At 49.0% G+C, this 24,292-nt stretch overlaps 1 protein-coding gene across 2 annotated transcripts in view; it reads left to right on the forward strand.

Annotated features, from left to right (window-relative positions):
- The first annotated feature begins 906 nt into the window (after positions 1-906).
- Positions 907-24,292, forward strand: part of usp34 (ubiquitin specific peptidase 34) — a 43,324-nt gene continuing 19,938 nt past the window's right edge. The window contains exons 1-21 of one of the 2 annotated variants that reach the window (XM_030093470.1): positions 907-1,255; positions 10,936-11,026; positions 11,880-12,399; positions 12,568-12,618; positions 14,417-14,566; positions 14,721-14,788; positions 16,194-16,386; positions 16,493-16,554; positions 18,243-18,324; positions 18,500-18,592; positions 18,834-18,959; positions 19,053-19,182; positions 19,878-20,008; positions 20,090-20,817; positions 20,913-21,127; positions 21,210-21,328; positions 22,131-22,258; positions 22,359-22,448; positions 22,523-22,618; positions 22,710-22,792; positions 24,106-24,260. In XM_030093470.1, coding sequence (XP_029949330.1) covers positions 1,213-1,255; positions 10,936-11,026; positions 11,880-12,399; positions 12,568-12,618; positions 14,417-14,566; positions 14,721-14,788; positions 16,194-16,386; positions 16,493-16,554; positions 18,243-18,324; positions 18,500-18,592; positions 18,834-18,959; positions 19,053-19,182; positions 19,878-20,008; positions 20,090-20,817; positions 20,913-21,127; positions 21,210-21,328; positions 22,131-22,258; positions 22,359-22,448; positions 22,523-22,618; positions 22,710-22,792; positions 24,106-24,260 — 3,354 coding nt within the window. In that variant the 5' untranslated portion in view covers positions 907-1,212. The remainder of the gene's footprint in view (positions 1,256-10,935; positions 11,027-11,879; positions 12,400-12,567; positions 12,619-14,416; positions 14,567-14,720; positions 14,789-16,193; positions 16,387-16,492; positions 16,555-18,242; positions 18,325-18,499; positions 18,593-18,833; positions 18,960-19,052; positions 19,183-19,877; positions 20,009-20,089; positions 20,818-20,912; positions 21,128-21,209; positions 21,329-22,130; positions 22,259-22,358; positions 22,449-22,522; positions 22,619-22,709; positions 22,793-24,105; positions 24,261-24,292) is intronic. The other variant, XM_030093469.1, reaches the window with a different exon arrangement.

Consider the following 24,292-nt stretch of genomic DNA (forward strand, 5'->3'; position numbering starts at 1 on the left):
CTTAAAGAATAAAAAAACCCCCTGCATATTCCCATTTACCCAGGTTGGAGGCATCTCCATCACTGTAGAATTGAAGCTTTCTTCTGCAGTTGATTGTCTGGGAAGACGTTTTAGTGGCTTCGTCAGGTCCTGGTCGTGCTCACTGGACCAGGCTGACAGACGTGTGACAAAGTCCAGCTGTCCTTCAATTTTCTTGGGAATATTAAAAAAAAAAAAAAACCTTTTTCCAGGAAAAAAAATGAAAGTGGAAAGAGCCTCTGAAATTTTCCAGCAATTTTTACCCCTTTTTTTAACCCACATAATGAAATAAATCCCAGAACTTATCCCTGCTTGGTCTTTTTATTTTTCACAATAGGGGGTGCTTTTAATCCTTTAAACTAAGTAAAGAAATGCAAATAACAAATGAAAGCAGCAGACTGTGGTGAAGAAGAATACATGGAGTATCCATTATAACTCTGAGTACAAAATCCATTTAATTCTATTTTTGACAGCAGCTGGCCCTCGGTATCTGAGGAGAAAACATCCTGTCTGTAGTTGCAGAAGTAGGTTCAGAAATGTACCTAATGAAGTAGCCAGTGATTAATGTATTGAAATTCAGAGGAATTATACTTCACTAGAAAGAGGCAGAGGATTTAAATAAAACATTATTTGGACATTTTGTATTAAAGTTAAATAAAATTCTGTGGTACGTGCTGATAAAAACAAGTTATTCTAGTTTTATCGTGAATGCTTTTTGCAGTATTAAACTCTGTAATCAGTTTATCGCTTCATCTGCAGTTCGTCCTTGAAAAGGTTGCTCGCGTTACCTCACCGTGAGATCTCGCGAGAAGACGAAGATAAACGAAGTCGAGAAGGAGTCGCGGCGGAAACAGCCGAAGCGCGTCCACGCCGTGTCGCCTCCTCCTCCCTCCCCCCTCCTTTTTCAACATGGCTGCTGTGTCTACTCTCTCAAGTAACGCTCAGATTGGAGACTGACTCGACTTCCACCTTTCAGTGCCTCTGAACTTTCTGTATTTATCGGCTCGGCGTGGACGCAAGTCGCCGTCTCCGCGCTGCCGCCTCCCCCGCTTCCCTTCAGGGGGATAACCTTCACCAATCACTCCCTCCACTGGGCCTTTTTTTTACTCCCCCAAAACAACCAACTGGCAGCCAACAACAGTTTCCAGTGCAATGGTTTGAGTAGGCGCACACAGTTCTCCCTCTTCATGAACAATGTGTGAAAACTGCGCCGAGCTGGTGGAGGTTTTAAATGAAAGTAAGTAACCAGTCCTTTCCTTTGCCACGGTTCAGGACTAGCTGCTGGCTGTTAGCACGTTAGCTCGGCGGCTAGCTCCATATAACTTAAGTTTTGCTGTTGGGCTCGCCTCGCAGGGCGGACTTTGAGAGCACGACACGGCGGCGGCCTGGACGGCTTATCGGCACGCTTTGCCCTCGATGACAGCCGTTTTTCAGGCGCCGCCGCGTCGGTTTGGTGTGGAAGCACAACGCCGTTTTCCTCAGCCAGTTATTTTTTGGGGCCCTGTCTGTCAAACAGTCCTCACACAACTCCAGCCTCCGGATCGCTTCAGATCAGTCCGGTTCGATGGATTTGATCAGTGACATTACAGCCGTGTGTCTAAAAAACCCGATCGCCGGCGCACGGTGCCGTAAAGGGGGCGTTCTGGGGGGTTTCACTGCTGTTTAGACGCGTCGTGAGACGCATTTTGTAAGTTAGCAGGCTAAGTTAGCGAGAGCAGCTAGCTAGCAGGCTGACTTTGTTTGATGTGTTTGTCAGGTCAGTGTGCTAGCTGTCCACTCGCTGCCACCCATTGTTATTCACACCTCAAAATGGCCTGCCGAGCCTAACACGCTCACGGCCAGCACACACACACACACACACACACACACACACGACGCTGTGTGTGTGTGAGTGACTGTGTTTAGGGCAATCTGCTGGACGTTACTTAAAGCTAGCAGCTGCGATGCTAACCCGGAGAATTAACAGCACGGCGGAGCCGCAGATTATTGTCATTTAGCTCCGTGGTCTCGTGTGGCAGCTGCCGCGTCGCGTTTCCACAGGTGTGTTTTACACACTGTGATAACTCCCAGCTGGCCAAGGTGGTGGATTTAATGTCATTTTAGCCACGGAGCGGCTTTTCGCCCTCCCGGGGCTCGCGTTAGCCCTCGCTGTAAATACAAGGCTGCACCTGGTGCTAAAAGTTAGCAGACGCTCCAGACGAGCTAACGCGGCCTTGCTGCAATTTAGGCTTGTCTGAATTATTTCAGATGGAAAAAACACACAAACAGAAAATAGCTGCATCAGTTACAACAAAAGGTTTGCACGAGTGAGGATTTCTTTGTCATTTTCCTGCAAGTGTCCAGCCCATTGTTAGACACTGAGGTGTGTGTGTGTGTGTGTGTGTGTGTGTGTGTGTGTGTGTGGTGAGAGCTGTCTGAATCTGCTGGACCTGTGGATTCTTTTCACATTCAGTCTAAAAACAGGGGTGTCAAACATGAGGACCGGGGCCCAAAAGCAGCCCGCCTGAGGGTGGTGTCTGGCGTGTCAGGGGAGGCGTACTGAAGTGTAGTTTGACTACATTCACCCATGTCTGGTTCAGTTTCAGCACAGCTTCATATGGCTTTTAGCAAACTTAATTCTATTAACAGACTAAAACAATCAGAGCTGGTTAAAGTTTGTCTTGATTCTGTGGAGAAAACAAACCTACTTAATAGACGATATGTTAACCCAGAATCCAAACTACAATAGTAAACCTCAAATCGTAAGCACAGAGTGAGGCATATGTTTGCATTGAAAGGCCACCATACCTCCAACCCCCCAACTCTTTTCAGTTTTCACACCAAGATGCCACAAGTTAATTATATCACCTGAAAAAAAATTCCCGTCCAGCACAACACAGTTTCATCACAGGTCTGATGCTTTGGTGACGTGTGTTTTGCATATCAATCTGCTTGGTGCACAGGTGCATGATCAGTCCTGCAGCTCAGAGAGAACGTTTCCATATTCAGCACACACACCCCGAATAACCGTATTTTCCACTAAACCAGTGACCAGCTACAAGCATGCTTTATGTTGCCTGGTCAAAACAGGTAGATCAGTGATGCAGCTAAGCAGCCTTAGCGTAGCATCTTAACATGCTCGAACGTGGACGATCAAGTTAACAGAAGTCCTGCAGTCTGAGAGGAAAGCCATTCCCCACATAATGCGAAACACTGGAGCTTCTTACTTTTCTCTTCAGGTTTATCATGATGGATTTAGTCAAAAAGTAAATTAAATGCATTTGTTTTGGGGTTTTTTGCTCTAAGGCTGAGGAGAATATTCTGTATTTTTAGGGTTTGATGCTGTCGTTTTCACAGTCTGGTCCCCTCAAGTCAAAATAGATCTTTTGGCCCCTGAAATAAGAGTTTGACACCGCTGCTGGAATATGGTGGTCTGTGGTGAGAGGTGCTCTTCCTGGTCACTGGAGGATCAACCTTGTTGCTATTTGTTTCTGAATATTGGCGTAGAGCCACTCTGCTTCGCAGAAGCAGGCTCGCCGTTTGCTGTGGAGTCGATGGCGACTTGGTGGAGCCCGGTGGGTCTCGGTCTGTGAATGGCGGAGAGCGGTCTGCGTTGTAGTGCCAGTCAATGGAAGCTTTCCAGCCGCTTGGTGGGTTCAGTTAGTGTTCTCCTGCAGCACCGACCTGACAGGTGTTTCAGATCAGACGCTTTAATCTGCACTCGGACGCCTCACCTCGTCTTTCTGGTCAGCCTTTTCAACATCCCTGACTTTGTCCTCTTGCACCTTTAAAATCTCCACTTTAACTTGTTTGTCTGCCTCTAACAGGCTCCAACTTACCCGACAACCAAAATGAGTAGAAACACAAAGCGTTGGTCGTGTTCTGAGCGACTGTTTACAGGACCACAACCTTTTGATAACCTTCTGATGATGGTGGCAGCGCCGCCGCTGCACATGAGCACCACCACCCCGTGTGCAGTAGAGGGACAGTAACAAACATGGCGGCCTCCAGAGCCACGTGACTCCCAGCCCACCTTCTGGTTTATGGTCTTTGTGTCTCGTCTCTGTCCACACCAGTGACTTGTGTGCTCGCCATTCTCCTCCGTGCACGTTTGTGTTTTCGTGGCAATAAGAACCAACGGCACCACCCGGTGGCCTGTCATGCCAACTGCATCGTTTTCAGGGTTTCTGAGGTTTCCGTGTGAACAGGCGTGGGATTCACAGCGTTTTGCTGTGAATGCGGAGCCTTTCTGAAACTGAAGCACAGAAACGTTGGAAGGTCTTGCTGTAAACTCAGTGTTGCAGTGATGTCTGCTGGACTCTGGTTCGAACGTAAAAGGCATCAGCGCATTTCACGGTTTATTCCAGAACACCCATATTTGACTGCATTCACTCTATCAGTTGCTCCATATTATCTCCTCTCAGTCATGTTTTCACTTGAACATGTGATAATGTTATATGAAGTGCTGTGATAGCACTGCTTTTGATGTTGCGATTTATTTATTCTGTAATATTGGAATAAAGATGGAGTATTTCTGGTATTTTATTCCGAGTGCTGATCAAGCCTGGTCGATGCAGTTACCTCCTTGGTTGAGCTGAAAACCTGCCGGTGGAGGGTCTGAGCCCAGTTTCTGCATCGCCGTGAGTAGCCGGGCTGCCCATTGAACCGGACGGTCTCTGATTGCTGGACTTGATTGCCGTCTGCGTCTGTCGTTCAGCTCGCTGAAGGGTGCACAGCTGGAGATCTGGCGCTGTGTTTCCGTCTTTGTGTCTTTTGTCTGGGCGACCTGCGGGGAAACTCAAACCCGTCCCGGCCGCCGGAGGAGTGTTTTCTCCTCAGTCTGCTTCGTTCGGTTCTCCCGGCAGATTGGAGTCTCTTGGCGGCCGCTGCAGTTGGAAATCTGGATTGTGTGGTGCATTGTGGGAGGCTGAAGTTGATCTCAGGTGGCTGGGCTCTCCATAGAGTTTGATATAACTCAATTTAATCATGAGATTGTAAAAACTCCCGAGTCATGATTGGATCTTTCAAACCAGCTGACGAGTCTGGAGGTTTAACTCGAGGCGAAGTGGATCTTTATGAAAGTTTGAAGCTCACAGGAGTGTTGAGTTTCATTTAATCTGCACCGAGGAACTGGGATAGATTTTATGCTGGATTAGCTTCCTGCTGCCACCGGGATTCAAACCCATCCCACCCAACTCTCAAGGCTGAAACACTGAACATAAGAGCCGCTTGTGAGCTGGCTATGATGTGGAGCAGTTGAATGAAGAGAAAACCAGCTCTACTCCACATCCACTGGGAGAAAGAGACAAACTGTTAGTTTCTTACAGCAACCTTTGTTCAGCCGGGGAGAGAAGCACACATTGATTTGAAGGAGAGTAACTAATGCATGTGTAATCTTTCATTTGGGTTCACATCACATTTTATACAAGTTTATTTGGAGATGTTTTCAACATTATTTCATACCTGGTGCCAACAAATTAGAAGTCAGGAGCACAAAAATGACTGAAAACAACAAAACAACAAGCACTGAAGGTGGATGGACGCTGCAGACGTGTTAAAAAAAAAAAAACCAAACCAAAACAGGCGTAGAGGAGGTGTGTCTGGTTGAAACTGGGTCCAGGAGGAGAAAGAGTCGCTGTTTATTTTGTCACAGTCGTGATAGTGGATGTTATCGTGAGTTTATCTGCGGTGTAACACACAAAGGGTCTGGAAGGAGCGTGAAGAACACAATGTGACAAACTATCTTCATATACGCAGCATCATGAGAGGACAGCACTGATGTGTGTGTCGGGGCACCTGTGAGTGGGCGGCATGCATCCGGCAGCAAGGGAACATTTTGTCCTCAGAGTTGATGTTAGAAGTGCAGAACGCGCCGTGTGACTGTTTGATTTCGACGCAGACGGCGTCAGAGCGTCTTCGGGGTGAGGAGCCGCACACGGGGCGGGGTAGGGAGGCGGCGTTAATGTTATGGCTGACCTGAACACTCCGGACAACTGATGAAACTCCGCTTCAGATGCATCAAGACGCCGTTCACACAGCGTTTCAAGTGAAAACGCGCCTCTTTAAGGAGAGAAACGTCACGTTCTCACCTCCTGGGAAGGATGTTGTCAGCAGGGATGGTTTCTGGGAGTCATTGTGTGAGCGACTCCCTCGTGAGTTCTAGTGGCGCTCACGAAGTTAGGCCGAGTCATTCGCCAGCGCAGCCGGAAGGAAGCATGACGCCAAGTGGCACAAACGCTCGAGAGCTCGGCTACGTTTGACAAGAAAGGAGGACGGCGAGTATTTCATCACATGGTGCTTCTTCACACGAGGCTGAATGAAATACTCCAAAACAAAAAGCAGCTGCTAGATGTAGATTTTGTATTCCTTCAGTATTGTTCAGAGCAGAGCAGCTAGGTGGAGGAAACACGTCAGCGTTGCACTTCCAAAAACACGAGAACTGCTTAAATATTAAACATCATGCATCTGCTTGGAGGCGAAGCTCAATAATGAATAATGAGGACGAAGAATCGCTAAAGCCTCTTTAACTGAGAAAATCTGCATTAGTTCCTGAGATAGTTTTCATTGTTGCTAAATTTTATTTTCGCTTTCAGTGGTTCCGCATTCGGAAGCGTCTCTGAGCACCTTTAAAAGAGCAGTTTTCATGGAGTGCCACTGAAATGCATTTGTGGGATGAGCAGCAGCAGAAGGCCGGAGGGTTTTCATTCATTCACATCGTGGGTCGAGTCAGGAGAAACTTTCAAAAGCAGTTTATGAAAAAAATAATAGTTTTATTTAGTCATGTAAAACAATCACTGGAACCGATACAGTTTAGTTTAGTTGTTTCTTTCATTTAAAACAACACAAAAACAAAGAATGATGAAAATACATCAATGTCATCAGTTTAGACACAAAACAAACGAAAGAAAAGGAGCAGAAAGAAGAACAATCTAATATCTGCCCCTTTACATACAAATTATTTAAACTGAGACAAATTAACAATACTCTGCTAATGCCAACCACAAAAAGCCCTCATAATACAGTATTGACATTTTTTTTACTCTAAATAAAAAACGTTTTAAAATCTAATCAGTTTCTGATCTGACTGCTGAGTTTCTTCAGTAATTGATCTTTAATCCAGATTCCCAGAGAATATGTGACCATCAACATCAAGCGATTTATTTTAAAGACTGGTATTGAATGATAATGATAACGTGTGTGTGTGTGTGTGTGTGTGTGTGTGTGTGTGTGTGTGTGTGTGTGTGTGTGTGTGTGTGTGTGTGTGTGTGTGTGTGTGTGTGTGTGTGTGTGTGTGTGTGTGTGTGTGTGTGTGTGTGTGTGTGTGTGTGTGTGTGTGTGTGTGTGTGTGTGTGTGTGTGTGTGTGAGCTGTGACTGCTCCGTCAACGTGACAGGCAGCTCCATGTGCTGCATCAGGAGGAGACCCGTGAACCCGCTTTGCAGCTGCAGTGTGTGTGTGTGTGTGAGACCCTCAGGCTGAACTGAGCTGATGGTAAACCATGTAGATGGTAAATACAGTGGATAGAGCTTTCAGGACGTCCCCCACAGCGTTCCGAAATCTCGTTCTGAAGACTTCAGCGAGTCCAGCAGGACGTCTCCATATTGAACATTTGAAAGCGGATGTAAATTGTGATTGGTCCAGCCCGTCACATGACCGCATTACATGGACAGAACAGAGGAGGCGCTGTGATAGGGCGATTTATGCAAAACTTTAGTTTATAATATAAAATTAACGGCTGATTTTTGTGAAAGTCAGTCTGGTGAAGCAGCACGGCTGTAGAAACTGGAGACAGAGACCAGAACATGAACCGGGTGCTTTATGTTTATTTACACTCTGAAAATCTGCATTTTTGAATGAGTTCCACTGAGACCGGGGCTCTTATGGAAGCCAACACCATCGCCCCCTGCTGGATTTTCTCCGGAATTACAGATTTTTTGCAATTCCGCGTTATCTTCATGTTTTACCAGTGGAGGTTGGCGCTTGTGGTAAATGCATCATCCAGGTCGTCTCGGTCAGAAGTGAAGCCTCTTCCTGTGGATATCGGCAGCCTCGGTTTTCACTGTGCTTCACGGTCACACTGCCATCAGGATGTTTTCAGGCGTGTTGTAAAAACAGCAGGCTGCTGCGTTTAAATCAACCCACCGTCAGTCTAAGCTTCACAGCTCTATGACCTGGACGTATCAATTAGACTAACTGTGACTGGAGCTGTATGTTTGGTTAGATAGTGGCTTATCGTCGCCAAAGGGTTACTTTTTATTTTTTATAAAAAGCTTTTCTGAAAGACCTGAAAGGAAACATGTTACAGATTGTGATGCAGGAGCAGAGATGTGCTCAGCTTGGATTTGAAATATCCGTCACCTCTCTCCGGCTCGCAGTCGTCTCACTTCCTGTTAATCAGTGATACATTTCCGTTTTGAGCTGCTGTTAATGATTTAGTCACCGTAGCTACTCTGTCCTGTTGTGTTTTAGGGTTTGTTTATTCTAATGACCCTGCTTTCCCTTGGTTGTGTCACCTTTGATGCAACAGTTTTCTCTCTTTTATGAACTGTAGTTTTATTGTGTTGCTTTTGGGGGTTACTCCACTGAACACTCGGTGTGTGTTGATCTCTGAGACAGGTGTGTGCATGTCTTGTTCACCAGTATTGTGAAGCACTCTGTATTGTTAACATGCGCTGTGCATTAATTATCTGCATGGCAACATAAAATGACCTTGTGCTCGATTGTGTTGACAACAGACTGCGCTTCGCTAACGTCACACACTTAGCTCTCTGTCTGTTATTATATGTCGTTGCGTCCTGGTGGCCTTGCTGACCGGCTGATCATGCAGCCCTGCCTTCACAGTCCCACTGCAGCCTTTTGCACAAACGGGTTTCCGACACAGGATCCCGGTTTAGGGCCTTGGGGGGTGTTACATCCCTCTGAAGGTACAGGTATAGGTTCAAACCCCTTGAAACACCTGCTCACATTTTGCTCCGTTTACATGGAAACTGCAGAAACACTGAGAAGGGTGTAGTTAGCATGCCAGGCCACTGGTTGGCACTGTTGATTCCTCAGGCAAAGAAGGAGCCCTATCATGAAATATCGACTTCTACAATTCTACAATTCCACAATTTCATTTAGCAGACGCTTTTGCACCCCCCCCGCGAGTGGACGCACGCATCCCCCCCCAATATAACAATATATTCGTCAATCGCGATTTTTTTTCCTGACAATTAATCGTCTCCTAAAATTCCTAATCGTGACAGCCCTACTGTCATGTCGTCAGGTGGAAAAGAGAGGAAGAGCTGAGTGTCGTCAGCATAACAGTGGTAGGAGAAGCCATGGGAGCGAATCACTGCACCAAGTGAAGTGGTGTACAGAGAGAAGAGTAAGGGGCCAAGCACCGACCCCTGAGGGACCCCTGTTGATAGGCCATGTGACCTTGACACCTCCCCTCGCCATGACACTCTGAAAGATCTGCCTGTGACTTCTATGAGCTTTTAACATTGTCAGCGTGTGATTACCTGCAGCAGCGTCACTTCGGTCGGCATTTCCCTTCATTCATGCATATTTGATTGATCTTTATGAATATTCAGTGCAAGCTCCAGCTCCCTTGATGTCCTCTCTCCAAGTTTTGATTCAGTATTGGTCAATAACATTTTTTTCATCGGCGCTCGGAGCCGTTCTGGCGGAGCATCTTCTCTCACAGCCAGGGATTCGCTTGTGTCACTTCTGTTAACTTATCAGCTGAACAACAGCGTCCTGTTTGCACTTATCTACAGAGAAACGATGCAGAATAACGGTCCGAAGCCCGGCCTCCTGATCACAGTTTTGATCACAGTGGTCTCCTCCTCCTCCTCCTCCTCCTCCTGTTTTCTGTTCACGCTGAGCTGCAGCTCATAAACTGACCACCGGGAACGACGGTCAGTGAAATCACGCAGCTTATCAGAAGAAGTTAAATCTGCCGTTGCCCAGAAGTGAAAGCGTCTGTTGACATTTGCTGTAAAATCGAGGTCAGTGATTTGGAGACTGGGGATTCCCTTGAACGGGGCGAGACTGATGCCGATCTTTAAAGGCTCGAGCAATAACAGCAACTTCAGCGCACAGTCTGGTGCCAACATTTAATGATTTTCAATAAGGAGGATGCCAAATGTAGACTCAGTGTCCCCCTTTGATTGAATAAACTGTTTTTTGTACTTGTTGAAGGAGGAAAAGCCTGAACAAGCAGGGAAGCCAGATGTTTGATGCTCTCACTCCTCATTGCTCTTTAACATTCAGACGTTTTTCACATGATCAATAAAAGGCATGGTTTGTCGCCTCTTGCGTAAGAAGTCAGCTAGGATGGATGTCTCTATGAGGAATTTATCAGCCATCCTCTCCATTCAGTGGAATGTGGGCGGAGCCACAGGTGCCTCTGAAGATGCGCCGTCAGCACATCTGTATTATTCATCAGGTCGTCGCCCAGCTGGACGAGCTGATTCGTGAATAATGCAGGTTAACTCCGGGCGTCGGACACAGAAATCCGGGCTTTGAGGAGGTGACGGATGAGCAGGAACCTTGGAGGCTCATCAAATCCACGGGAGGTTCTGGAGCAGCAGCCGCTGGACTCCATCAGCACGGCAGCAACGTACATCTGTTTCTCTCTTGACCTTTGGCTTCACTCACGGCGTCTTAAACTACTTTGTCGTGGACGACGCTAAATCACGGCGTCTAAATCACCCGTAGCTTCAATTGTTTGTCCTGTTTCGATTCACTGCGAGGAGACGGCGGTCAGTTGGCCTTTTATGGGTGTGGTTTATTCAGAATTCCTGAGTAGCCATGTTGGAAAATGGCCTCCTGTGTCAGAAGTGATGGTGTAATGATTGATATCTGAGTTGTTTCACTGTTGAGGTTGCTGCTGATTCTGAATGTGGAAGTCTGGGTTTCTTTTTGGAATAACTCTCTGATCCTCTGTCCTCAGTATCGGATGCAGACGGCAGTGAAGGAGGCTTCCAGCTGAAGAAGGAACATGCTCTACGGGTGCTCGGCTACATCAGCTCCTGGACTCAGAGGTGGGTGCTGCTTCCTCTGCCGTCGCTGGACTGCACCCATCAGCCAGAACATTACGACCGGTGCAGTGTAGCAGCAGGAAGGTCAGGGGTCAGCGTCCCGCCAGGACGGAGAAGATATGAACGAAGCTCCTGGAAAGTGTCTTTCTTCATAGTATAGGCGTTAAATTAAAAACTGTGAGCAGCACAAACTCTCTGCAGTCCTCCGCGGTTGTCACCCTGCTCACACACTCGCAGGAAAACGATCGACTCCAACCGTTTTTGCATGTTTCAGAAAAGTTCCCTCCTCACAGGATGGACTGCAGCATTGTGTTTCCAGCACATAAAACTCTGAAAACCGGTTTCATTCGTCGTGTTAAGCCAGAATCCATCCGGATTGTTTGTTGTGTAAACAGGAACTTCAGCCGTCCTGTAAAAGCCGGACAGCCTCCTCCTTCACAATTTCTCAAAACAAGAGATAAAGACTAGTTGTTGGTGCGGAGGCGAAGACGAGCAGCTCCTGCTGCAGAGCCCGTCTCGCTTCTCCTGTTTGAATGAATTGTAAATCCACTGAGGGGAACATCCCAGATACGCTGACTCTCCCCAAACAGCCAGACTTCATCTGCTGCTCCTGCTGAGCTTTATTCTGCAGAGCACAGATTCAGCACTTCCTGTGATAACACACACACACACACACACACACACACACACACACACACACACACACACACAAAGCCAGATTTCTGCTCTTCTTAATGTCTGTCAGTCAAAGTCAAAAATGAAATACTCGTATAAAGGTGAAGATTTTCAAAGTTTAGTTGAGCTTTTCTTCCAAACTGCCGCCGTGGTGTGTTGACGGTTTCCGTTGCGCCTCCAGGCAATGTCTGTGCTGCTTCAAGGAGTACAAGCACCTGGAGGTCTTCAACCAGCTGGTCTACGCCCTCATCAACCTGGTCATCGCCCAGATCAGCAGCCTGAGAGACCGGCTCTGCCACGCCCACAAAGGCTCGGCGGCGGCGGGCTCCGAGTGGAGCGGCGGCGGGTCGGCGGCCGCCGCGGCCCTCCCCCAGCCGCCCTCGCCCGGCGAGGACGAACCCGTCAACGTGGAGAGAGACTCTGCTGAGGAGGATGCCGACACGCCCGACTCGCACCGGAACGCTAACCCGGGCCCGGACCGGGGGTCCGGCCAGCCGGCCGACGCACAAGGAGAAGCGGCGGCGGCGGCGGCATCGGGGGGCGGCAGTGCTGCCGCCGCCGCCAGCGGGGAATGCCAGGATCCCTTCAGCTCCTGGAGCACAGAGGAGAGAGAGAAGCTGCTGCTGTGTGCTGCCAAGATCTTCCAGATCCAGTTCCCCCTTTACACGGCCTACAAACACAACACACACCCCACCATAGAGGTACGCCGCCCCACCAGGCCCCGCCTCAAACACCTGTGTGTGTGTGTGTGTGTGTGCGTGTGTGCGTGCGTGCGTGCGTGCGTGCGTGCGTGCGTGCGTGCGTGTGTGTTTCAGGACGACTCCCGTGTGTGTGCCCCCCGTAACGCCTCCTGTGTTTCTGGTTTTCAGGACATATCGGCTCATGAGAGCAACATCCTGGGCTCCTTCTGCGACATGAACGTAAGAGACTCTCCCGCCGCAGCGTTCTGGTAGTGGACGCGTCTGCAGGCCGTCCACCTGTTAATCAGTCCACTCTTCTCTGGTTACTCATTTATCGTGGGTTTTTTGAAGCAGGCACGGACCGATAAACATTAACTTTGGTGTAGAGCCGGGGTCTGCTGCCCGTTTTCGCCTTCTTCCTCCAAATCTGGAGCCATGAAACACGCTAATTATCCAGACTGAAAGAGAAAAAAAAAGAATTGCTGTAAATACAGAAACAGTTTGCATTCATGAAGTAAAACAGATACTTCAGGTCATATTTTTAGCTTATGTAGTCACTTTAAAGACTATTTTTCTCATGGATCTTCCCGCTGTGGCCTGTTTAGCTTATTTCAGCTGCTCTGAATTTCTTCATGGTCCGAGTAGTTTTCAATCAATCAATCAAATCTTATTTGTATAGCACTTTACAACAACCCAGGCCGATCGAAGTGCTGAACATGAGTAAAAAAAAACCAAATATATATAAAATATGTCAGTTCATTACATAAAGTAAATATGGTGGCGTTTGTGTGTGTTGGTGAGGAGGCGGGCGGCTGCATTCTGTACAAGTTGTAGACGGTGCAGAGAAGCTCGGCTGAGACCGATGTAGAGGGCGTTACAGTAATCCAAACGTGAACTGATGAAGGCGTGCATTGCTGTTTCAAGGTCTTGACGGCTGAGAAATGACTTGACTTTGGCCAACTGGCAAAGCTGAAAAAAGCTTGCCCTGACCACAGAGTCTATTTGTTGAGTCTGAGATCGTTGTCCAAAGTCACACCAAGATTCCTGAGTGTCTGGCTGAGATGGTTGGTGAGCGGTGTGAAAACTGGAGCTTTAGATGGACTGGAGGCACCAGAGAGGATGAACTCAGTCTTTGACTCGTTCAGACAGCGAAAGTTTTGTGACAGCCACTGCTTAATGTCATCCAGACACCTGTGGATGGACTGTGTGTCTGGGGAGTTCTGGGAAACCGGCAGATAGATTAGTAGGTCGTCTGCATACAGGTGGAATGAGACATTATGACGGAATATCACAGAGCCCAGGGGCAGCATGTACAGAGAGAACAAAACAGGGCCGAGAATGGAACCCTGTGGCACACCGGAGGACAGAGCAGCTGAAGACGAGGAGAGGTCATTAATCATCACAGAGAAGGATCCATCAGTTAGGTTGGACTTGAACCACTGGAGCACAGGTCCCTGAAGGCCCACCTGCTGTGCCTTCAGTTTTAGCTTTCCCACCACTTTTTATGCTAGCAGTTTTTGTCTAGTTTGATTGTTTTGTCTGTGTTATTGTTTCTTGAGGTTAATTTTTAAGTAGTTTGTTGTTTTTCTGAATTCCAGCTCTTCACGAAGAAACCATTTTTAATCAGTGTTTGAAATGCAAATGAAATCAGACTGGAAGAAGAAACGTTCGGCTCCAGAGGATCATATATCACACGTTGATAACTTTCGTGCTGTGAGCACGTACTTATTTTGAGAAGATTAAATCTCTTTTAGAATTTTATTTTCATCCATATTTTTTCAGTTGATTTTGGCGTTTTTTCGAGTCTTTTTGACTCACTGACACCATCTTGTGGTACAAAGTGGTTTTACATGGTAGAGCGAGCAGCACATTTAGTTTTTTCCTGTTTGAAGCACATGAAGTTAATAAGTAAATGACATGCACCAGAAGAAAAGCCTGCTCCCTGCTCCCTGGTTCCTGCCCTGGGTCTGACTGCCCCCTGTGTTGTGTTGTGTTGTGTTGTGTTGTGTTGTGTTGTGTTGTGTTGTGGTGTGAGCAGGACGTGGAGGTGCCACTGCACCTGCTGCGCTACGTCTGCCTGTTCTGCGGGAAGCACGGCCTCTCCCTGATGAAGGAGTGCTTCGAGTCGGGCTCTCCGGAGAGCCTCCCCTTCCCCATCGCACACGCCTTCATCACCATCGTCTCCAACGTGAGTGTCATCCACAGAGGAGGGGAGCGCTTCCCCTGCCGCCTTTCCTTTTTTTCCTCTGGATCGTTTCGTGTGTTTGCAGAAGCGCCGGTCGCTTTCTGTGTTTCCACCTGTGTGAGTTCATTGATTAACCGGCTGTGCCGTCTGCTCACAGATCCGGATATGGCTTCACATCCCCGCCGTCATGCAGCACATCATCCCCTTCCGCACCTACGTGATCCGGTGAGTTCACCCACAAGCCTGTTTACTCTGGACGGAACGACGCAGATTTATCACATTATCGATCCTCAGAGTACATTTTTCCCTCGTCGCGCTGCAGTCAAAGGTCCTGAAAATGAGGAGGTCTTCAGCGCAGCTGGGAGCTTCCCGTCTGTGGTACAGTTTACTGAAAAGAGGCCGTTTTCCTCGACACTTCCTGTCTGAGACAGAGCTGCAGGCCTCGTGACATCCCCCTCCTCTGAAAAACCCCTCCACTCTGTCGCTCCGCTCGCCATCAACCAGGCTTCATTGATATGCTGCTGCTTCCAGGCAGGTTGCGACCAAGGGATTCACAGACGATTGACACGGTGACGGCGATCAGAGACGAAGCAGGGGACGTTAAAGCTGGGCTGAACGTCGAAGTGAAGGGAGAACCCATCAGCGACGGCGAAAATTAGGATTAAAGATTTAAGAGGAATGAATGAAATGAGCTAAAATACCCCCCAAAATTAAAAATGTTAATTTCTCTATCGAAGTGGAGAATTGAAATGGAAGCTTGCTTCAGTCTGAAATGCTTCGGAGAGCCGTGAACGTCGGCCTCGCCTCATTGGACGTGACGGATCGAAGCTTCTGGTGAAAACCAGACGTGGCTGATTCTCCGTCTCCGCTCCTCTCACTCGTTCACTCGGTGAACCTACACCGCTCTCGCTCTCTCTCCCTCTCTCGCCCCGAAAATACCAAAGTACCACTCTTCAGTTGCTAGGAAGAGCTTCTGTCGCCATGGCAACAGTGGCCAGCCTGCCAGTCTTCCTCACGTTGACGGCAGAGGGAGGCTCGCAGGCGCGGTCATGTGACGCAGGTGGACTCCTGCTGCCGCCTCGCCGAGCAGCGGTCGCAGCGAGGCTGCAGGTTCAATTCCCTCCGTACGCAGCAGGAGTTCTGCTCCTTCAGGGATCGCCACCGCAGATCATCTGCCTTCCATCTCCTGTTTGCTTTTCCTCATTGGAAAGGTGTTTGAAATGAGCAGCTGGGGCTTTAATCTGAGAGGAAACAAAACAGACCGTCTGGAAACTAACCTGTGATTATCAGGGAATGTCATCCAGGTTAGAAATGACAGTCCGAAATGTTTGAAAGCAGCAAGAATTTTAATAGTGATTTATTGACAATGGGCTGTAAGATGTGAATTCATTGATGAAACACAGTTTAATCCCTGCTGCTAACAGGAAGTTAAACCGGGAAGTTTAAGTTTGACTGAAGAAATATAAACAAAGAAAAGTCAGATTACTTTTCCTGTTCTCTCTCTGTCATTATTACCTTCAGAAGTGAGTGATTTATGCACTTTATTTAAATACACAGCTATAAAATCAAAATGCTTTTCATGGATGTGCGAAGACCCGGGCGGCGACTGACCGTCCGCCGCCGTCCGCAGGTATCTGTGCAAGCTGTCCGATCAGGAGCTGCGGCAGAGCGCGGCGCGCAACATGGCCGACCTGATGTGGAGCACGGTGAAGGAGCCGCTGGACAGCGCGCTGTGCTTCGACAAGGAGAGCCTGGACCTGGCCTTCAAGTACTTCATGTCGCCGACGCTCACCATGAGGCTAGCCGGCCTCAGCCAGATCACGGTGAGTCCCTCCGGCGGTGTTGGAGGACGGGCGCGCTGGCTGTTCAGCCAGGATCATCTCCACCAAACTGTTTTCGTCATGTAATGAGCTGGTTTGTTTCTTCCAGAATCAGCTCCACACCTTCAACGACGTCTGCAACAACGAGTCCCTGGTGTCCGACACGGAAACGTGAGTCCGCTCAGATCAACCGGCAAAATATAGGAAAATACGCTTTTAATTAACTGACCCGACAGTCGTTCCTTATCGATATTCACCAAGAGTCAGCCACGTCCTCGCACAGACGAAATCAAACATCTCTGCTGGGTGGAGATTTTTATTTTGAAGATTTAGAAACTGAAAAGAAAGTAGCTGTGTGAGGAGTTAAACCAGCGAACTGAGCTTCGTTTTCATTTAATTTTGTTTTCAATCATTGAATAACCACATGGCTGCTGCTCTTGAATAAAATCACTTCCATTAAGTCGATACGGGAGTGTGTGAATCACCTGCAGCCCACTAATTCAGGCTCATTCGGTGAGGCATGGGGACAGCGTACACTCTGGGAAGCTGTGAAATGCACTTTCATGATTCCATAAATGATTCAGAATTGCAAAGCATCTCATGCCTCAATGTCAAAACTTTCTGAGAATATTAGATATTTTGCAGGTTTTTTTCTTTAAATATGTTACAAAAAGTAAATGTGGTTTACGTGTGGTGCATTAGTTTTCAGACAGCTGCAGTTAAAACCTTTCCACGCTTGCATCACAAGACATGTTCTTTTAACCATCCATTTCAAAATACACGTGGTTCTCTGTTGGGTTGGCAGTTAGGGCTGCACAATTAATCGAATTTTGATCATGATCACGATTTTGGCTGCTGCGATTAAATTTAGATGATCGTCGCGATTTTTAAATTGAAAAAACGGGCTCTGTTGCGTGTCAAATCAAGCACTTTTTTAATCCAACAATCAGCCAACCACCAGGGGGCGACCTGAGCCGTGTAGCTCCTGCTGCCTTCAGGGACACTCCGTAAAAGTAGCTGCTGATGGACGCCACTGCGGTGTCTCAGTCAGCTGTTAGCTTAGCTGTTAGCCACCGATGAACTAGCTGGCTTTGAACGATTCCTTCATGCTCAAACATCAGTCGATGGAACGCATCTCAACTTCTGTACCGGTGGAAAGAAGATGTAAACGCTGAGCGTCTCGGACAGAACGGGAAAAGCTGTTATTGACGGACAGTTCAGGATGTGAGCGGCGTAGCAGCGGCTTGGAGAGAAAGAGGGAATCATTGTTCTGGTAGGTTTCATTTCTGGGTTTAGCGCGGCTGTTTACTGTTCTCTTGTTGTTTTATCTTCATCTTGTTGTTCAGTGATCATCGTGTTGCTCTCAGGGGTTAGAATGCAGCAAGTGACGGTCGCTCAGCTGTGAGGCGTTCAGGTTCCAAAGTCATAATCCGGCTCTTTTCAGAACAGAGGTCTGGTCAAACATTTGTAAAAACTCACAGTCGGCGCGTCTATATGATCGTTCACAACATTGACATGGTTCTAAATAGTTGTTTAGATTCTAATTAAAACATCTTCAATTATGTGCGCATGCACACCGGACTTCGCTGAAGTGCTGAAGACGCACATCTTCAATTTGACACTTGTTTGTTTAAAAAAAAAGTGCAATAAAAAGGTATGTTTTACATAACATAATGAATAATCGTGATGAATAATCGTGATTACAATATTGACAAAAACAATCGTGATTATCATTTTGGCCATAATCGTGCAGCCCTATTGGCAGTGTCGCGTTTGTATGTTTAAGACACATTTAGAGTGAATCGGCTGGATGGCTGCGCTCTTTTGAACCGGTGTCCAATCGCTGCTCATCTTTTCAGATCCATAGCGAAGGAGCTCGCCGACTGGCTGATCCACAACAACGTGGTGGAACACATATTCGGGCCCAATTTGCACATCGAGGTGAGGTCGGCGGGAAACCCTCATTCATTCACATTCACAGAACACATCATGTTTTTTTAATTCCATTCTGCTGTGACTTTGAATTTTATTTCGCCTGTTAAACATTGCCGCAGTGGAAGCTTTATCGGTACTGAGTGTGTCTGTGTGTGTGTGTGTCTGTGTGTGTGTGTTCCAGATCATTAAGCAGTGCCAGGTGATCCTGAACTTCCTGGCCGCCGAGGGCCGGCTCAGCACGCAGCACGTCGACTGCATCTGGGCTGCAGCTCAGGTGAGACGCCCGTCTACTCCTCACCTCCCCGTGTGTGGCGCCGAGCCACCTTTGACCTTTTCGCGGCTGCCTTTACACCCTTTGTGAAGCTTCTGGAGCGTCCGGCAGAACGTCTGCTGAGAGCTCTGAGGGAGGCGGTCGTCCTCAATTGGCTTTATGGAAACTCTCATTCCAGCCTGATAAATTGAGGTTTTTCTTTTGAAACACATCCCGACTAAATGAGTCTGTGTTTTGTTTGCAGTTGAAACACTGTAGCCGCTACATCCACGACCTTTTCCCGTCGCTCATTAAGAACCTGGACCCGGTGCCTCTCCGCCACGTCCTCAACCTGGTGTCGGGTCTGCACCCCAGCGCCCACACCGAGCAGGTAGGCGGTCGCACGCCGCTCGGCGGCCCGGCCGGGCGTTTCTGGAAGCTACCGCTGTCTGACTGAACGCGGGGTCTCCTCCTCCTCCTCCAGACGCTGTACCTGGCCTCCATGCTGATCAAGGCTCTGTGGAACAACGCTCTCACTGCCAAGGCTCAGCTCTCCAAGCAGAGCTCCTTCGCCTCCCTGCTCAACACAAACCTCCCCATGGGAAACAAGAAAGGTCACCGTCCACTCTTTCGCTGTCCGTCTCTCTCCGTCTGCTTTGTTGAATTTCTCTCTGACATTAACGGAACAAAGAGGCTCACTTGTTTGGCAGCAAACTGTAGACATATGTCCTTCTGTTTTGGTTTAATCTCATTACTGTAACTCACCCACCTGAGATATTTAGTTCAGATTGTTTTGGTGCTTTTGAAAAGTATCTTTTTTTTTACTTGGTTTTTCATCGTGATTGTGAGGAAAATGATTTGACATTCATCCTTGCGGGTTAGCCAGTGTTTACGGATTGAAGCCAGCACATTTACAGCGCATGTTGTTTTTAAAGACTTTATACATTATTTTATACAAGAGGCTTTTCTAAAGACTCTCCAAATGTTAAAATGCCAGAGCCGTCCACTGCAATTGAAGATTTAACCGCAGTTCCTAGTTTGTCCACTGGAGGTCTCACTATACGTAGCGGACATGATGCAGCGCTGAATTATTTTTCGAACTAGCAGAGAAATCCATCGTGGGTACATCTGAAATTTGACTTTTAATCCAGTGCGACTCTCCTCGCTTTACATGCTTTTTCCCAAAAATCTGTACGTGAACATTTGCTAGTTAAAATTGGATTATTCCAGTGTGCTGAGTGAGTCGACCTGAGTGTGTGTGCGCTGTTGGACGACCCTCGGGTGTGCTGACTTGTCGCCGTGCTCTCAGGCTCGCCGGCCGCCAGCCCGGACAGCAGCGACAACAGCGACACGCAGCACAGCGGCGGCAGCGACATGGAGATGGACGACCAGATGATGACGGGCGGCAAGCGGAGCCAGCAGAGGCTGTCCGACACCGAGGTAGGCTCGCCCGGACCGGCGGGGACGCCGTCTCACCGGAGAAGCGGCGTCTGGATGAGCCGGGGTGTGTTTGTCCGTCAGGAGTCGATGCAGGGCAGCTCGGACGAGACGGCCAACAGCGTGGAGGAGGGCAGCAGCGGGCCGGGCAGCAGCAGCGGGCGCAGCGAGGCCTCCAGCAACGAGGCCGCCTCCAGCCGGGCCAGCCAGTCGGCCGGCAGCCCCGGCAGCGAGATGCACTCCGACGACATGGCGGACAGCGAGGCCTTAAAGGAGGAGGAGGACGAGGAGGAGGAGGACGACGACGAGGACGATGACGACGACGACGACGAGGACGACGACGAGGGGAACCGGTTAGCGGCGGCCGACGGCGGCCAGCAGAAGGAGCCCCGCGAGCAGAGCGAGTCCAGGAAGAGGAAGGCGGCCGAGGCGCTGGGGGAGGGGCCGAGTCAGGGGGCGGGGCCCAGCGGCTCGGGGGGAGGGGCCAAACCAAAGGTCCTGCCCTTTAACCCAGAGACTGCCGCTGCCATGGTGACGGCGGCGTCGGCGTCACTAGAGGGCCGCATGAGGATGCTGGACGCCTGCTCCGCGTCGTCGTCCGCCCGGCCCGAGGGGGCGGAGCCTCAGCAGCAGCAGCTGCCGCCGGACATCGGCCCCGCCCAGATGGCCCAGGGGCCCCAGGAGCCCCCCTGTCTGCCGCGGCCCGGGGACTTCCTCGGGGAGGCCATGGGCGGCGAGCTCTTCAACTGCCGCCGCTTCATCGGGCCCCAGCACCACCACCACCACCATCACCACCACCACCACCACGACGGGTGAGCCCCGCCCTGCCGCCACCGCGTCCGCTCCGTGGCTCCGCCTCACGGTGTTGGACGTAAACATTGTAAATCCGTCCCCCCTCTCCCTCCAGCGCCATGGTGGAGGACATGCTGAGCGCCGACGACGTCAGCTGCAGCAGCTCGCAGGTCAGCGCCAAGTCGGAGAAGAACATGGCCGACTTCGACGGCGAGGAGTCGGGCTGCGAGGAGGAGCTGGTGCAGATCAACTCCCACGCCGAGCTCAGCTCCCACCTGCAGCAGCACCTGCCCAACCTGGCCTCCATCTACCACGAGCACCTCGTGCAAGGCGAGTGTTTCTCGGCTCCGGGGCGCGGCCGCGAGTCCGAGTCCTGCCGAGGCTTTTTTGTCAACGCGCCGTTTCTGTGCAGGCCCCGCCGTCCACAAGCACCAGTACTCCGGCAGCCACGCCCTGACCGACATCAACCTGGACAACGTCTGCAAGAAGGGCAACACGCTGCTGTGGGACCTGGTGCAGGACGAGGACGCGGTACGACTCCGGGGCAGGGCTCTGCAGCCTGCGTGACCAGAGCAGCCGTTCATGCCATGTTTCTACCATGTCAGGCTTTTCTGGAGCCACAAAACACGGTCAACCTTTAAGATGAGGCGAACACAGCTTCCAGAGTTTCAGAAAACTGTATTTTTAGGAAGTTTTAGTCACAACTTTGGATGGCAAAATATTTGTAGCTGTTTTTAAAACTGGCTTTAACAGCTTCATACTTCTTTTTCATCATTTTTCAGGCAATTTTGATATTTAGAATTGAAATACTTCATTGTTTCCTGAGGGAAAGAACTCAAAGAAAGTTGAATATCAAGTAGGATAGCCTAAAAATTAAGTATTAATATGTACCGTGACTAATATTAGCACAGAAAGAAAAGATTTAATTTAACAAAACACAGCTAACACCATCAACAGGGAGGTTGTTGAGTCTTATGGCCACAGGACGGAGGTGAATTTAGACACTTATCATTTCATCTCTTTTCTTATCAGTTTTTCTGCTTTTTGTTGTAGTTTTTTTGTGTTTTTGAGGTTTTGTGGAAACTGTCGTAATTTTAGAACATTTTTTTTTACTTCAGGCATTTTTTTAATCCAAGAAATAAGTCATTTTGAAAATGATTTCTATGTAGATCGAATTAAAATCATTTTATGATCAGAAAATATTTATATAATTTAGTGGTAAGCCACAGCAGAAGAGTCAGAGAGCCTCATGTGGCTCCAGAGCCGCAGGTTGAACCCCCCCGGGTCCCTCCCCGGGTCGCTGCTGAACTGTCCCGTCTCGCCCCGTGTCCAGATCCACCTGTCCGAGGGCCTGATCAACGAGGCGGAGAAGCTGCTGTGCTCGCTGGTCTGCTGGTTCACCGACCGGCAGATCCGGATGCGCTTCATCGAAGGCTGCCTGGACAACCTGGCCCACCACCGGTACCAGCTGCAGCTGACTCTGCTGGATTCTCTTTCGTTGTGTTGAATTCCTGTCTCCAGACTCATGAAGGATTTTCCCCTCCCCTCCTTTCTTCCTCAGGTCTGTTGTCGTATCTTTGCGTTTACTTCCCAAGCTTTTTGGCACCTTCCAGCAGTTTGGCTCCAGCTACGACACTCACTGGATCACCATGTAAGAAACACCGTTACACTCTGGCCTCCGGCTTCTGGCTTCAGCCGTGCTGACTGGCGCTGTGGTTCTCTCAGGTGGGCCGAGAAGGAGCTGCACATGATGAAGCTCTTCTTCGACAACCTGCAGCACTACATCCAGGAAGTGCGCGAACACCGCCACAAGTTTGCGCTGTGAGTCCCCGGCTTGTTTTCACAGTGGAGCCGCGGCGGCCGGCTCCCGTCTGTCGTCTCACGTCTCCGTCCGTCTTCCCTGCCGCTGCAGGTACAGCCACAGCGCGGAGGTCCAGGTCCGCCTGCAGTTCCTAACGTGTGTCTTCTCCACGCTGGGATCCCCCGACCACTTCAGTGAGTCTCTCTCATTCACCCTGGAGCGCAGTGTGTGATCAGGAACCCCGTCGGGTTTCTGAGAAATCCGGTATGAAGTCGGACTGATCCAGAATCAGAGCTTCACAGCAGCGGGTTTCAGCTGTGAAACATTTTTCAAACAAAATAAATCTTCATTTGATTTCAAAATAAGTTTCAGTCAGTCAATAATAGTTCATATAATTTTAATATATATTTGCTTTGGATTCTCTAAAAACATGTGGGAGATGAACCAGGAATCGATGTGCTGAACGCCCCTGATATTAAACATTTATTTTATATATGAATTATAAACAATATATAATTCATAAAATTTTGTAATATGATTAGTGTTGTCATTTTTAATCACAGTTCATGGAGGGCTGTCAACGATTACTTTTTAAAATTGTGATTAAATGCTCTTAGCTCAAAGAAAAGAAAAAGACGAACGGAAACTCCGGACACGAGCTTTAATGCTGCATTCAAAACAGTTTTGTGAGTTTATAAGTTAACGGATATCCTCAACTTGTTTTGCAAGCGTTGAACAGTTTCTGAGCCGCAAAACACAAATCGGTCTGACACAACAACAAATAAACAACCGCTTTCCAGTTTATTCTGCTCTCAGCAAGTCCTCCTCAGAGAAAGTCTTATTTGCGGCGCCGGGCTGTGGACGCAGCTTTGGTTTGTGGGGAACAAAGCTGAAACGGAGCTCATTATGCAACCTGAGCGGCTCCAGAGAACAAAGCTCCCTCTGTCTGCCGGACGAGCTGCAGGTCAAACCAAGGCGTGCTTATTGACGGCGGTTTTCGGTGCCGGCTTCATGTTTCAGAACTCCGGAGAGTGTCATTCTTTCATTCATTGTTAACAAATTCATTTCTATTCAGGAAATGAGAAATTTTAGAGGAATTCTTGGAGTGGAGAAACACTGCGTAAGACCGTGTGAGGAGGCTGGTCTAGGTTCTGACTGGTCCGCCAGATTGGTCCGGTTTGAACTCCAGGAGCAGCAGCCCGCCGGGTTTGTCCAATCAGGAGCAGGCAGGATCGTTTCGTGGTTGTCGATAGGACACGCCCACCCAGCATGCTGTTTTCAGATGTTTCCACGGCAAAAAGAACCGACCGAGCCGTGAGGCGCCTCCTCCAGTAAACAGGAGTTTAGTGAAACCGCACCGTAATGACTCCACAACATGCTAATGCTCGCTTATCGTTGGCATTACTGAGACAGACGACCGTGTTCCAACCACCGGACGCCGTGGCGCGAATGGTTCCAGGGTTTCCGTGTGTCTAACCGGGGTGGGGTGTGTGTGGCCGTCTGTCAGGACTGAGTCTGGAGCAGGTGGACATCCTGTGGCACTGCCTGGTGGAGGACGCCGAGTGCTACGACGACGCGCTGCACTGGTTCCTCAACCAGGTGCGCAGTAAGGACCAGCACGCCATGGGCATGGAGACCTACAAGCACCTGTTCCTGGAGAAGGTAGAGAACGTCTGGGACGTCAGCCTGCACCA

Source organism: Salarias fasciatus, chromosome 6 (assembly GCF_902148845.1).
Source record: "Salarias fasciatus chromosome 6, fSalaFa1.1, whole genome shotgun sequence".
Lineage (NCBI taxonomy): Eukaryota > Metazoa > Chordata > Actinopteri > Blenniiformes > Blenniidae > Salarias > Salarias fasciatus.